General features: G+C 45.0%; 1 protein-coding gene across 7 annotated transcripts in view; it reads right to left on the bottom strand.

Moving 5' to 3' along the window:
• Positions 1-16,298, bottom strand: part of HSPG2 (heparan sulfate proteoglycan 2) — a 1,237,996-nt gene that overhangs the window by 468,083 nt on the left and 753,615 nt on the right. For all 7 annotated transcript variants that reach the window (XM_069610942.1, XM_069610946.1, XM_069610944.1 and 4 more), the window contains 2 exons: positions 14,389-14,489; positions 11,495-11,675 (listed from right to left, as the gene is read on the bottom strand). In XM_069610942.1, coding sequence (XP_069467043.1) covers positions 11,495-11,675; positions 14,389-14,489 — 282 coding nt within the window. The remainder of the gene's footprint in view (positions 1-11,494; positions 11,676-14,388; positions 14,490-16,298) is intronic.

The raw sequence follows: 16,298 nt of genomic DNA, 5'->3' as shown, positions 1-16,298 counted from the left end.
CCATCAGAAACCATATCACCAACAGGTAAGATATGTGTTCTACTAATGGACTCCTTCCTCCCCCGGATTCCTCATCTTTGATAGACTCCCATAGCAGCACAATGTGCAGGGGGAGAGAGGGTAGCAATGGCGCAACCTAAACCCGAAAACTCTGAAGGATAGCTCTGCCAAAATGAGTGTCCAGACCAAACAAAATCCAAGCAGCAATGTTTAGTGTACATGTGCAACAAACTCCACATAGCCACTTGGCACATTTCTAGAACTGGGACTCCACATTGCGGAGTTAAGGTGTTGTCCAACCCTCTGGTGGAGTGAGCTCTGAGACCCCCAGGGACTTCCATGCCCATCTTGATCGTAGATCATTCCATGCATCTCCCAATGCTATTCGATAGGGTCTGGTTCGTCATAGCCCTGCCAGCGTAACCAAAAAAAGCTACTCATCCGTTCTGGTCTCCTTTGTCAGAGGGACATAGAACTTGAGGGCATGCACCGGATCCAGCAGATGGAAATGCTCCTCTCCTTGGAAAGATGAAGCAAAGGAAATAAGACGGGCAGATGGATCTTTTGATAGGGATGGAAATCCAAGAACACGTTCGGAAGAAAGGAGGGATTAGCTCTCAAAGTCACCTTTTCCTTCGAGAAAACCAAGTAGGGAGGTTGAACTGACAACACCTGGAGCTCACTCAACCATCTAGTCGAAGTGATGGCAACAGGAAAATCACCTTAAAATGTGAGCAATCTTAATTAACAAGAATAAAGGGAGTGAAACAGAGAGCCCATCAAAAACATTAGCACTAAATTTAAATCCAACGCTGGGACAATAAACTGGTGCGGGGCAAAACTATTTCTAAAACCCCATAGGAATTCTCCGACCTTGGAGATCATGAAAAAGGAGCCTTTCTTCAGGGTCCTCTTGAAGACCAAAATGGCTGCAAGATACCCTTCAACATACCAATCTGCAGGCCTGCACTGGCCATAGACAGAAGAAATTCCAACTGCGAGGATGTGGACCAAATAAAAAGGTCCAAATCCCTCTCCTTGCACCAAGCCGAAAATATACACCATCTGCAGGCATAGATGGAATTAGTGGCGGGTCTTCGTGCCGAGAGAAGTACGTGCAGAATGTCCTCCGACAGATGCCATTCCTTATACCTTAGCCTTTCAGCAATCAGGCATGAAGGCTCATGCTGTGGAGGTGCCGGTGAAGAACCTCTTCCCCAAAACACCCTCCTCCCATCGAGTGGGGGGGGGGGGGGGTTATCAGTCCTCTGTGGCAGACACCCGGTAGGGAAGATGGCCATGTCTAGCAACCCATGGTACCACGTTCTCCAGACCCAGGTCTGGAGTGATCAAGACCACCATGGATCCGAACAGGTGCAGACTCCTGAGTAGCAGCGGTATGACAGGTATCAGGGGTAGGGGGGAAATGCATAGAGCAAGTGAAAGGCCCAATTGACTGCCAGGGCTTCCCACAGAGCTCCTTGATGAGGGAACTAGAAGCAAAGAGGTTCACTGAAGGAGTACCCCAAAGAGAGAAAATCTCCTCCAGAAATCATGGGAGGTCAAAGAGTTTCTGCGCAGTCCATCCACCAGCACGTCCTTGCCGGCGAAACTATCTGCTCAGTGCATTCACCAGCAGGTCTTTGCTGGCCAGGTGGGACGCAGACAGACACATTGTTCTCCAGAGCCCAGAACCACAACCACATTGCTTCTCTGCACAGAGGCAAGGAGTTCATGCCACTCTGCTTGTTGAGGTAATGCATCTACACAGTATTATCCATTTGGCCCAACACTTGTGCCTTCACAAAGGGGAAGAAAGCAGCTAGGGCCAGCCTGATCACTCAACTCCAGTAGAGCGATGTGCTCCCAGGACTCTGAAGGGCAACACAGTCTGATTACCATAAGGTCTTGGAGGTGAGTGCCCTAGCCTTTCAGGCACACATCCATAACTAGAGTCACATGTGGCCAACGTTGATGAAACAACAACCCTTTCAAGAGGTTGTCCTTCACCAACCATTATTGTAGGTCGCCAAGCATAATCTCCGAGACCAGTAGATGGTCCGAAGTTCGACCCTGAAACTGCGAACACTGCAAGCTCATGTGCAGTTAGGCCTCTGGCACCACAAGTATGCAGGAGGCCATAAGACACAGCAAGCACAGAAAAGCAGAGGCTGGTAGTTGGAAATCTTGCACCATCTTGAAGATGTTCGCACTCTGTCTTCCGGTGGGAATCCCCGCCCATTGTGAGTGTCGAAGATCAATTGGGAGTAACTGACAGAGAAACAAGAGTCTTCTTGAAGTTCAGGGAGAAGCCCAAGCTGTATAACAGACTCAACATCCAGTAAATGTGTGTCAATGCTAGGATTTGGGAGAAAGAACATGAATGCCACACCTTCCAAGGTGAGCTGCCACCACTTCTAAGAGCTTGGTGAAAACCATGGCCACTGAAGAAGGTGTGAAAGGTAGGATCCTGAACTGGTAGTGATAGTTCCCTACTTTGAATCTCAGGTTCTTCTGGTGCTTCCTGAATCTCAGGTTCTTCTGGTGCTTCCTGTGGATGGCCGCATGGAAATAAGCATCCTGGAGATCCAGGGAAACCAGCCAATCGTTCAAGTCCAGGGCATGAATCTGGGCCAGAGAGACCATCATGAACTTATCCTTTAAGTTCAAGGTCATCAGTCGCAGAACCAGGATGGTCTCATTTTTCTCTACACCAGAAAATAGGTTGAATACCAACCCCTGCCTTGTTCCGAGCAGGGTATCAGTTCTATAGCCCCTTTTGACAAAATTGGACGGATCTCTCCCAACAGCAGGGACTGAGGAAATGATTGGTGACCCAGAGGGTGATCTGGAGGGCGAATAAGAAAAGAGAGGCAGTATCTCTGGTGGATGACCTTTAGGGCCGAGGAGGTGTCGGAAGTGGTAACTATCTATTCCTTGCCAAACTGGGATATCTTGCCTCCATAGCGGTCTGGTTACAGATGTCCACTTCAGGCAGGCTTCTCACCAGGGGCTGCAGAGGGCACAGTGGTGGCATCTTCTCTGGTCGCACACCTTCACCTACCTCTATAGAGACGAGGCTGCCCTAGCTTGTCTGAAGGGTCTTGAAATCTACCACTTTCGGTTTAAGTGATAAAGGGGCAAAAAAAAAACACTTCTCACTAGCTGGTTGCTGGACTGCGGGTACTAGCGATTTAGTGGGCTCCTTTGAAACCTGAAACCTCTGCAAAGACTCCTCAGCCTTGTTGCAGAACAAGTTCATGCTATTGAAGGGCATGTCCAAAAGTTTGCTGGATATCTATAGCAAAATCCAATGTCCTGAGCCAAGAGAATCTGCACAAGACGGTGCTTGTGGCCATTGCTCTGCAGCTGTTAAAAAATATTCTGTTTTACTGCACCTTTCCTTTCATTTCTATGGACCCACAAACGTTTTGCTTTTACTTTTGTATCTGACCTGTTCTTTTTACAGTGCAGTGAATCCTTAAGCTTCACTACACTGGCTTTTTCTCATTGGTTATGGGGAAACTGACATGTCCTTCAGGCTGTGAGTACTAGGAAACAGTGTTTTCCCTTAGTCTAGTTACTTTGTTACTACCTTTAGTAACTTATCACTTGTGGTAACTTTTAACATTGTACATAATATCCTACAATGCAGTACAACTGGGTATACTTTTTGTTTTGCCCTAGACTAACACTTACAGGATTTTTGGTTACTCTAGGTGTGCCAAGCGGACAAGCTGGTAACTGCAGTTACTTTTTGCTATTTTTGTCACTTTTCATTTTAGCCTTACTGCGTTTACCGCGTTTGGCTTTCAACTGTGGCATGGCCATGCCACAAGGTCTTTCGCTTGTCCTTTGGCCATCTTGTCGTTTAGCCTTTTTCCTGGCCTGTGAGGCCAGGAAAATCCTTATATGCACTTCCAGTGTCTGAAAAGCCGAGCCTTTTGGCAGACTACTGGAGGGCTATGTGTGTTTACTGCCAGGAAGTGGGCTTGGACTGTCTGGTCCCAATCCACATACTAGTGCCAGTGTGTCTTGGTGGAATGAATGAGTTTTGCTACCAGTGGTCCCGATTGGACCACTGCTGGAGTGTGTGTTTGGGGCAGATCTATTGGCTAGTGGGGGCTTCTTCTCTTACCTGGCATTTAGGATAAGAAGAAGACCCCTGCACCCACTCTAGAGAGACCCTGAAAGAACCTGAAGGAGCCAAGACTCATGTCCAGCTACAAGACTTGCGGTTGAGGAAACATCCATTCTCAACGTCAGCTCAGAATCCTGCAAGGAAGAGGCTTTGGAAGTGCCCTGCGAGCAACCTGTGGCTGACCATCTCTGAATTTGGGCTACTGTGCTGCCAACGTCGTCGTTCCGAGTTGAGGCCTGGAACTTGGGCGATCGTCAGCTTGTGCAACAAGACTTACCTCTGCGAAATGTCATAGTCCTAGCTTCAAGGGGACCCGAGATAGGAGGGAAAGTCTGAAGGCGGAAAGTGAGTCCCTTTGCGTCGCCGTGCTGCAGTGGCCGTCATCTGAAATTGTTTACCTGGGTCTATTGCGGTCCTGAGAGTAGCCCTGAGTTTTGCTGCAATCTTCCACTGAGAGTTCTTGCACCAGCATCAGAGAACGACCGGAGAGCTGCTCGAACCTGCAACCCCTGGGGATCAAGGGCTCAGGCTGATAGCGGGGAAAAGCAACCTCAGACCTTCAACCGACCTGACAAGTCTCATGAAGAATCAGAGTACAGGGGGTGAGTTATAGCGATACTTACCTAACCCCTAACTGCCCTTTAAAAGTTTGATAACTTTTACACAACTTCTCTAACACTTTGGCTTTGCCATTGCTTGTCCAAACAAGCACTGCGAAAGTTGGGAACACCTTTATTAGATTAACTTGTCCCCCGATACTTGGAACTGTTCACTGGACCCCAGAGACTCTGCCTTCATTTTTTCCAGCTTCAAAGAACTGTATGAAAGTTTGCTGAACTTTGGGCTCAAGGCCCCAGACATTTTAGGGATGGACCTTTGAAGTTAGGGATTATGCTCTGCGGATCAGTAGTGCAAATACTAATCTGTACCTTTCTTTTCAGGGGTTTGATATGTATTGTGCCCATCACCAGTAATTGTATATATTTATCTATTTTTTTTTACTGTGTGATAATATTACCTGTTAATAGTCATTTTTCACTGTGTTTTGGACAATAGTAAAGAAGTATTTGTATACCTTTTTGTCTATGTGTGTTCCTTGACTGCATTCCAGTGTGTGCTCATTGTGGACCCTCTTGAGACTTAGCATAGACCACTCACCATGATACCTTGAACTGGATTGTCTACAGCTCCCCAGAGTTGTCCCTGTCAAAATAGAGGTTTCCCTTCTAAACATCTGTCTATTAGGCAAGAGTATAGAAAATCAGTCCTAACAGCCGTATCCAGACCAGACTGTAGGATCTCTCGTGGGGTTTCCTTGTCATCCCTGATCAGAGCCTCTTCACGTATCTCCCTTTCAGGGATGTGCTCAGACACTTCTACCAAGATCAACTATAGGCCAATGGAGAACTTAGCCAGAGCACATGAGGAGTCCACACATGGGAGATCCAAGCCCGAAGAGCTTAAAATCTTCCTTCACCATGCATGAAGTCTCGTGCTCTCCCTGTGAGGGGGTGAAGACGGAAAAGACAGACAGTGTCTTTAGGGTCAATCTAGTAGCCTGGATCACTAAACTTTCCAGTGATGCATCGGTGGAGAAGAACACCCTATATTGCGCCCCGATACCCTCGGGTCTGGTGCGCAATATAAATAAATAAAACAAACAAACATGGGGTCAGAAGGAGCCGCCTGTGCTTTTTGCCAGGTCCCAGTCAACAGTGAGCACTGAGGTCTGCTTAGCCCAGAGCTCAACAATAGGTCCCTCTACTGCCCGATTGAAAAGCAATAGTGCCTTCTTCTGACCAATGTCCAGGATATCCGTCATCTTGTGCTGAACCTTAGGGCATGAAGGGCAGAAAATGCCAATGCGTGGACCACCTTGGCCATCACACAATGAAAAGTGGCCTAAAGTTTGCCTGGGGTAGGATGTCAAGGTGTCCAGTCCACTTGCAAATTGGCTGCAAGATCCACTAGGTACTCTTGCTCCCAATAAAACCCCTACAAGAAGTCTAGGACCTCCCTTGGATGTAGGGCTTTTAGTCCAAAAGGGATAGGGTCTCTTTACTAATAAACATCCCCAAATGTGATATTTATGTTATTCTGGGGGACGGGGCAAAGTCCCTTGTGACTGCAGCATCGGCCGGTGCCACCCTGTAAAAGAGCCGTGGTCAGAAGATGAAACGGTGCGATCTTTGGATGGGACCGTGTCTTTCTACTTGTGGCGTCTGTGCCGGTTCATCCTAGCACTGTGGGATCTACTGGTTTGGCCTAAGGGTCATCCCCAGGGTCGAGACCGCTGGCGTCAGGGACCAAAGCCACAGAGGCTTGGCAAAGACATCAGGCATATTCCGCCGGAAGGCCTCCCATTCTTCTGGAGTAGAGGACTGGGTTGGGAAATATACCTGCGGAGCCTGGGGCATGGTGCCTTTATATATACTGGCCCCAATATCCTGTCTGGTGCAACATGCGTAGAAGCGTTGGGCGGAGCCACGCTGCGCCCCATGGAGGCAGTAAAGTTTCTGAAGAGCAGCTGCGGTGGGAGATGAGGAATCCGGATGGGGTTGGGGTGAGCAGCCCATTAGAACATGCATTGATTGCTATCCTAACATACCTCCTTACAGTCATCTCTTCTTGCTAATTTGCACCCAATCTGTCTCCTCTTTTCTTTCAAAAGTACTAGAGTGAGCGGTCTATGCTCAAGTTGCAATTTACTTACACCACAATTCTTTTCTCAGCTATTAATCAGGGTTTCTCACAGCTCAGTCTACAGAACCTTCTCTGTGTGTCACTGATTCCTTTCTGTTTGCTTGGTACTCTATCTTCAATCCTTATCCTCAAGGACCTTTCCGCTGCTTTTGATGCTGTTGATCACCCAACTTACAGTGGTTTCGATCTCATTTAATTGATCAGATGTAAGCCATTTTGTGGGCTGGTAAAACGGTCTTCAATTTTTCCTCTGCAATTTGCTGTAGCTTAAGGTTATGTTCTTGGTGCTCTTCTAGTCTCCATTTACACCACCCCCTATCTTATTTCTTCTCTTGTCCTTTCTTTTAATTTTGAAAGAATGATGCCACCACGCTTTCTGCGCCAGTTTGCTAGTGTGAGTTTATTCTCTGGTTCATTGGAAAAATAGTCAGTGTGTTCCGAATTGCGACACGTGTTTCGGCCGGTGGCCTTCTTCAAAGCTGGACAGAGTAAATATTCATTATCCCCTCTGGGTTCTAAGGATTGCTAATCTTCGTGATTAGTAGAGTCGATATATTGGTGTGAAATCACCATGCTTAGTCCATGGAGTTCCGTTCTCCTTCCATGGAGAACGGAACTCCACGGACCAGGGATAATTCTTTCACCTTTTATAAACAAGAGTATAGTTGTCATGAACCGTCGTCTACGTCCCTTCTGGACCTCCTGGTCCCTGACTCACAGGGGATTACATGCAGTTATCCTTCCAACATGGCCGCCCGGAACGGAATGCTCCGGATCAGTCTATGCGTTCCACGCTACTCATCCTACAAAAGAGACACGCCCCCGCGGCTCTGCGCGTCTCAACGCTACCGCTACCTGTAGTCGGACGTTCTTAGCCGTAGTTCGATCGGAGCTCTCGCTTGATTCCTTGAATCCCTTCCTTCTCCAATCTCCTGGAAAACCTTCCGCGCTCGAGTCACGGTCCTCTGTGCCTCTGAGCGTACCTTATTTACTTCCTGGAATTACCCTGGACTTTTTGAACGCTCCTGGAAACTGAACCGCTACTCTCACGCTGGACGCCGAAGATCGGCATTCGGGTCTATACAAATCCCGGACTGTAAAGAAGAGGAAATCCCAGAAGGTCGCAAGTACACAACAGAAACAGGTGAGAAGGGGAGAGACTTGTGACAACAGTGGGTTAACTCTCATGCCCGCACACGCTGTGACGAGCAGAAGTTGAGTAGACTTCACAATCTCTACCCATCATTCAGATAGTGTCGCACTAAGATCCTCTCTACCTTTCCCACAAAAGTTGTCTTTCTTTTAATTTCTATGCAGACAACTCCCAAATGTTCATCTCTTTCTTCGACTCTACACTCCTCAGTCGATCTTCTTGCTGTTCAGTTTTGGATGATTTCATACTTTCTGTATCTTATTTCCAAAACAGAGGTTCATTCTTTCCAGCCTCCTCCATTCCCCCTTCCTCTCACAACTCCGGATCCGTTTACCCCCCCCTGCCCTCCAGTCTTCTCTTCTCCTTGTCTGATTATTTGGTTGTTACTTTTGATCCTATACCATCTTTCTCTCTCCACATCTCTTAACAATGTTAATTCCTGCCATTTTCACGTCTATATTTGCAAAGTGTGCCCCTTTCTTTTCCTGCTTTCAAACTATTTATCACACTTGTTTTTCCCGCCTTTAAAATATTTCTGTGCTTTCATAGTAGGACTTCCGGGTGATCAACTGTTGTGGGTTATGACTGTTTGTATGAAAGGGAGCTGTTATGTTGTGAGCTGGTCCCGTTTGTCTCACTGGCCATGAATGTATGCTTACAGAATGTTGGTGTATGGATGACGACAGCTCAGGGGAAAGTTGAGTGAGTGTGATGCATGAGTGTTCCATGAATGTCAGGTGGGGGCCTGAGCTGGATGTCATAGACAACCATTTGGTCGGCAATCAGTGATCGAGAATATTACTCATCTCATTAAACTTTCATCAGATGTCTGCATAATCTCTGCCAATTGCAATTAAGTAATATCATCCATTGATTTTTAACTCTAAATATGAGAAGACTATGTTTTATAAGCAATGCAAAGAAGCACGTTATGATGAACAATGGGGGAATTTCAATGATTTTTATGGGTAAACCATCTTGATCGGAATTGTGTAATAGAATGGTTTGCATCACGTCTAATGAATACATTTTGGTGGAGAGGGTGCTGTTATGTTCTCTTGTTTTGTGTTGTCTGTTATGTTTGGGAATGTCAGGCCACTGCTCATGGCTACGTTTTTAAATGTGTTGCGGTTAATATGCATTTCGAGGTTATTGTTTTCTTTGATTCAGGTTTATGTTGTTACCTGGATGATAGCCTATTGGCCTAGTAACATTTGCTTTGTACTTGATGTTTCTTTCTTGTTGAAAATAAGAAATAAAGTTTGAAAAAAAAGAAACGCTTTGATGCATTGTAACAGGGAAAAGTAATATCATCCATTGGAGAGAACACCTTCAGATATGTATCAACTGGGGTATGGGTCAGGGAGATCGCAGAGCAGTAGGCGTACTAGAAAGCCCCCTAGTCAATGCATACTTCAGACTGTGCACTCTTGCCAGGAGCCGATTGAAAAATGTTTTAGCCCAGGGCCAGCTTACAATGGTAATCTGGACAGAGTATCCTACCCAGATTTGTTGCAAGACAGAGTAAAATGTAAGAACATCTCCACTCTCAAGAACACTGGAATCAGCATCATACCGTAGTTCGATAGTGGAGGCCTTCCTTCGGCTGCATTAACCATTTTTCTACCTTCTCTCCCATCATGGACACAAATGTCAGAATGAAAGCAACCAGGAGGAAGAGGCCTTCACACCCACCATCACAAAGCACATTCCTCAAATTGGCAGTTTGGTTAAAATCAGTGGTGTCACTTTTGTCCCAAAAGCCTTGTACCATTGTAGCCCCCCTACCTTGTTACAAAGGAGGTACAGGGGGAGCTATTTTTTATTGGATTCTGGGCAATGGAGGGGGGTGAGACACACATAAGTTTCGAACAGACAGAAAACAGCCAAAGGCTGTGAGGCAGAACAAATACATAGTTCAGCTGAAACTTTCAAGAAGATACATTGTTTCTCTAATTACTGGGGGAGGGCTCAACATTGTTCGCGGAGGATGTATTTATAAACAACTAGATTTTTTTTGCCAGCACGTAACAGGTCCACTTTTTTTGGAAAGAAGTTCGCAGTTTGAGAACTTCTGAATGGCAGCGTCTAAAGAGCACAATGCTAAGCACCGATGGCAGGCAACTTTCCCCAACAATATATTAAAGTTCACTGCTTTCGTAGAAGGATGTACTTTGCAGCATCTGATTTTTTCTTAACTACTCATTGAAATTTGTTCAATGTGCATTTCTTAAATCAATAATAAGTGATTGATTGTGTTTCTGCGGGCACTTTGTCGAAAGGCTATGCATTTCGATTGCAATAGTCAATCTTGAATAATGTCCTATACGCCATTGGAAACCCAGCCAAAAATGGTGACTTTCTAATCTAAATAGATGAGCAAACAAGAATTGACAAAGCCAACATACTGTCTCTAGGTACTCACACCATTCACCAGCTATTGCCAACACAAATTCTGAGGGATTGTCATAATTTGTCAGGTAGCAACAGAATATGCTGCAGGGCTCATATGACGGGCATTACTAAGGTGGTGTGCTTACAGTACTAGGAGCAGTGTATGTGCAGTGCTGGAGGTGGCATGGCGGTGCTATTGGTGTCTGCAAATCAGGAAGCAGTCTATATTTTGTGTGGGAGGCAGAGTGTGAGTAGATGCCACAACTGCACTTCGTTAGAATGAGGAATAGAACTAATGATCTCAACAAAACAAATATCTGTTTCATGTTTGAGAAACCAATACAATTAGGCCACGAAGGTCACCATAACGTGCACATTTGCTGATGTATAAATCCTTCGAGCTGTGTGTCCCTCATATCGATCTCTTCTCTCTACACGCTCATGCAAACAGTTTTGCCACACTGAGGCAAAACAAACAAAAAAGGCTTTGCCTGTGTTTTTAATGCAATGGTACAATTCCAATTTTTCTAAATATAAATCAGAAAAACCAAAACTTGCAGCAGTATTGTAAAGGTTTACAGCATTCCATTTGAATATCAGAAATGCAGTCAGGCAGCAGCCAAAGCCAAACTCTGATTGGTCAAGAAGCAGCAGCAAAAATAAAAACAGGTGAACTGTTGGTATGGTGAAAGATCACTCTATACAAAAACAAAGATTGGTGTTCCGTGAGAAACCTCTCGACGTTTCTCCTTCCTTTTGATTTATTCCCAATCAAAAGAACCCAACCTCCTAGTTGCCCTCCAATCATGAGAGAAGATGGAAAAGCAGCGGTTGAGGGAGAAATGACACACAGAGTTTGAAGAGAAAGAGTAACCATGCATGGCACAGCCACAATCCAGGAATAACAAACAGGAACATACCAGAGTAAAGAAAGGCAAGCTCCCCTTGCCCAAGTTCCTCTAAAAAACTTAGCAGATAGAAGAGCATTGTAGCTGCAGACTAATAGGGAAGGGTGGGGGAGAGATGGGGTTATGGGAATGCGCCATGCACTGCGAGGAGGAATCGAGAAGTCTTGAGCGCTAAACCATGTCTTAATCACGAACCTTGAACGTAAAGTGTAGCAGTGCCTTCATCCATGTCAAACATGTTGGATCCAGTGCAGATGTAAACGCCAGCGTCTGAAGGCTGTACGTTACGGATGGTCAAGATGCCATTAAAATCCATTGCTCGGTCTGGAAGCTGGTCATTATTTTGACGGGTCCATGCCAAGGTATAGGCTGGCGACTAAGGAGAGAAAATGAAAGAATGTAGGACACTTTCTGCAGAAAGATCAAATGGAGCAAAGGTACCTCTGGAAAATATATTTTACAGAGACCATGGAAAGACAAAAGTTTGTAACCATTTATTCAGCATTCTTTTCAGTCTCTACAATGGATGAATCTATTTTCAAAGAGCATGGGTTAATACCAGTCGTTTTGGAGTGCTGCGAATGAGAGAATAGTTTAAGAATTGCTTTAATTATAACTCTTATTTATTTTATTGCGTACAGCACAAAGATCGGGAACAGTGAAGTGCTTACAACGAGAGGGGCTAGCATTGAGCTTGGCATTTTATACAGTAGCACATTACTGCTGGTGAAGAGGGCAGGAACATTATTCATCCGGCAGGTATTGTTGAAAGTGTGTGTTGGGGAACTTGGGGATGGTGGGGGCTGCTTGCAAGTTTTTGCTTCATGGGCGAGCTTAAACTCCAACCTTTTTATAGATTTGCTACGTGAGGCATGAGAGACTACAACAGGTGTGGAGTTTAGCCATTAAGTATGTTGTCCATTTGAGACTGCTTTGTAGCCAATACAAGCAGTTTTAAACATGATCCTGGTGGGGAGGGACGGTGGGGTGAGTAAAGCTAGTAAAGCTAGCAGAATGTTAAAGAGAATGTCGAATATGAGGGCGCCTATAATGAGGTGAGCTGCTGCAGGGTGGGCTGCCTTGAAGGGGGCCAGGTGGGTGGCTGGAAGCCCATTAAGGAAGGAGTGTTAGAGGTGTGTTCCTAAAGTACTACTAGCAGTAAGACTTTAGTAAACTATCCCAGTGGTTTGTAGATCCCCAACTCTTATTCTCAGTCTGTACTAGCTCTGGACCTTGGAACTGTGGCAGAGCAGTCAGGCTCATCTTAAGAGTAAGATGTGAGCTGCAGACAAGTACTCTGAATCTTAGCTAGACAGGCACAACAAAGAAGCACTTACACATATTTATATAGAAGATATATATTTAATATATTTACACCAGAATCACTTTAAATACATCAGACATTTACAATAGAACACTTAGGAATACTAGAAAATACACATTAAAGGGCACTTTTACTTTTGGGTTTGTTCGCGGTTACATTTGTAGCAACGTTAGAAAGGGAAAAGACAATGTTATCGTATTATCGTATTATTCCGCAGTCATGTGGTTTTCAACGGGTCATACGGTAATGCATTTACTCTGCCAACACATATAGAAAAGTCACTTGAAGGGGGGAAAATAAGTGGTTAGGTCAACATGAGCTTAGTTCAAGGTTGTAGAGACTGTTTCTTCGCCTGGCAAGTCTTTTAAGTCCAAAAACACAACCGTAGCTGAAGGCAGTTCGGAGAGGGCTTGACGTTTTGACAAACAGCAAAACGTGAAGAGTTCCTGTGGATTTCTTCCAGTGTCTAAAGTTATTGAAGCAGAAAGTTAGCAACTAACAAAGGAGATCTTAAAACGGACTTGAGAAGGGGACACAAGCAGCGGCTTGGGTCAGACTTTACAGGGGGTTGCACTGGATGCCTCTATGTGCACTTCAACACTCTGGAGTGACTTTTTGGAATCAGGTAAGCAATAACTTTTTCCCCACAGTACCTTCGGTTTGAAGAAAGTGTTTGTGCTGGTTTCTCTGCGATGTTGCAGCTCTGAACCCAACCTCTGGATTCCTTGGTATGGTGACAAAAGGCAGGACAATGGACAGTGTCTCTCAGCAGCAGCAGTCTCGAGGGAGGACTAGTAGCACGACATTTAGCAACTTCTTGGTTCACTCTGCGGTTTTGGCACCTTTTCAGCAGCACCAACAAAGTACATGAATCGCCCGGTCAATCTTCTTTACTTCCTGCAGTCCCACACTCTGGTGAGGGGGTCTGTGTGAGTTGGATCGGATCTCTGGAGTGTCCTTATGGGTTCAGCAAAGATTTAAGTGTATTTGGCCTTTTCACAATGATGCACTCGAAATGGGCAGTAGGTCTCCTGGTGTTGGGGTCCCGCAGCTCTGAAAGCTCCTAGGACCTCGGGAGATGGCTCATTCCAAAGTTTGTCTTGGGACTGGTTGTTCCCACCAGCCAAAGGGAAGGAGGAGTCTTCTTCGGAGCTCCTCTGTCACTTAGAAAATGGAGTCAGGACAGCAGTGGTCACTTCAAGGGTCTTGGAAAGGGAATGCAGGCATCTCTGGTTGTTTTGGTGTAATAGAGTTTTTGGTTGAGATGGGGAACTGGCATGAAAGGGACTCAAAGGAGGTGTGCATTTGTGTCGGGATTGCAATCATTGTGTGGATATCTGCCGTTTCCATTGTCTTTATGGCGTTAATTAATATATTTTTATATTCGAAGAAAGAATGAATGAATGCATTAGTCGTTCTGTGGTTAAGAGGAGGCACTGAATCATGCTCACGGGCATTAAACACTTTTCTCTACTCTCCACAACACCCCTCCCCCATGTCATGCAGGAGGGAGAATAGCTCAGGTGCAACTACGCCGTGATACCCCCGGGTCTGGGCGTATAACAAATGTAATAAATAAATGTGTTTGTCTTGGAAGCAAGACAACGCAGAGCAACACAAGTTTGACTCCCAATCCCGTGCTTAGAGACTGGTCACAGGTATTAAGCGCATTATAAATGATTCATGAATTACTGCAGTAATATGGTTGAACATTACATGTGATTCAACTGTGTAGAAGAGGTGAATGTGCCCTCTCTGTACTCACCTGGCTTTTAGCTGTGCATATGAATGTCACATCTAATCCGACACGAATGTTCTGTACCTTCTGTTCCTCCACAGTGACTGTGATCGGCTTAATTGGAGCACCTTCCGGAGAACATGGGAAAAAGGAAAAAAAATCATACTTAAAAACAAAACCTTGAAAAACAGCAACACTGCATTTTTGATCAACAAGCAGAGAAATTGGAAAGCTACAAAACGATAAGAAATTAGAAGATCCACAGCAGCCAGTGTTCATTGAAGCCAACCAACGGATGTAGGGAAAATACCTTACCCACGTAAGCAAAAGATGCCCAGAAGATATCAGTTAAAATCCATTCTACACATATTGCACAGAATCTATATTTGAAGATCTCAAGAACGGTAATGTTATGTGTTACTTTTCTTCTGAAAGACCTAAACTCAGATTAATTTTTCTTGAGTACCCCTGACTATATAACTAGTCAGTCCCAAATGTGCAGTATTCTGGTGTGAGGAAGCCTATGCACGGAGAACCTATCCCAAGAGTAGCGAAAAGTGATTCCTTCAGGGTACATTACTGGATCATATTAGCAAACAATGGCTGGTAACATTTTTGCCTAATAACTAAGACTAAGATCATACCCTCCACCTTCCACCCTGTTAGGCAGATTGTTCCACTGCCTGGTAAAGTGTGTGTATTTATAGACCTATTGAGCTATCCTAAGGGGAAAAACAGTGTGTACACCAAGGTACACTAAAACTCTTTCAATGGGTAACAGAGCAGAGAAGTCAAGCTTCACTCTTGGAAAGGAATGCGCTGGCAGCTTGGTACAGTTGGGTCCAATCGGTTACATAAACAGAGACACAAACCATAGATATCCTGAAAAAGGTAGATGTATATAAAAACTATTAAAGTATTACACAAGATAAGCAGGCAAATACGTTCTAAAAAATAAACCAGAGTTAAACTTTATACTATAAAAACAGTAAAGGGCCTTTGAAAGGACCCTTTGTGTGGCTAGATTCAGTGTCGGCAATACTATCTGGTGGTAACCCCTACACCTTGAATTGCTAAACAAAGGTGGGCGGGGATGAGGGATTCCTGCAGACCGATGAAATGCATGCACTCAGTTATAGAATCGCAATGCCAAAACATGGGTTGAAGAGTGTTCTCTGTTAACTCCCAATAGATTGCAGCACAAATAATCCTAACACAGGCATACTAACAACACAGCCCTACATGGACGGAGGAAAAGGGTAAACAAATGGGGAGACCAGAATGGTCACTTTCCAAATAGCAATTACATTTAGGTAACAAATTCCTGCATCAGTATAGGTCCCAGTGTACTCAAACCCTAACCCCAACAAACCCCAACAGTACATTTGGCTTTTTCCCAGATGACAAATCATTTTCACAAGATCAGCAACAGCGTATAGACAAAACAAAACATTAACAACTCCAACAAGGGAGGAAACAAGGATTGGACAGTTTACATATTCTGAGGGCAGGTCCATAGCTAGGCAGTGATTAAAAAAGGTGGTAAACAGGTAGCAAATAAACCTTTTGTGTCTGGATTGGGCAGGAAACTTCAAGTCAGGGCGAGATACTTTTACAAATTTAAAAGTACAGAGTAAACAGTAGTGGGTTGTAGTGCTCAGGATGGCATATCATCCAATGGATGGAACATTGCAAGAAGAATGGCGTTTCATGTCTCAAAGGTATCAGAAGTCACACTAGCGTCACTGCTGAAAGATCAAATACAGGTCGCTGTTTCAGCTAGGGACCATTGCTGAAATTCCTTCTGCCATTCCATATATTGGGGGCCCGACCTGAGTTTCCAAGATATGGCTATGCGTCTTTTTGCCAAGACACATGCAAGGTCCATAAACTTGGTTATGTGGCGATATTTATTAGGTCTGGGATATGCACCCAAG

This window comes from Ambystoma mexicanum, chromosome 8 (assembly GCF_040938575.1).
Source record: "Ambystoma mexicanum isolate Mex_15411 chromosome 8, UKY_AmexF1_1, whole genome shotgun sequence".
Taxonomy (NCBI): domain Eukaryota; kingdom Metazoa; phylum Chordata; class Amphibia; order Caudata; family Ambystomatidae; genus Ambystoma; species Ambystoma mexicanum.
This window is presented reverse-complemented; position numbering and strand designations above follow the sequence as displayed.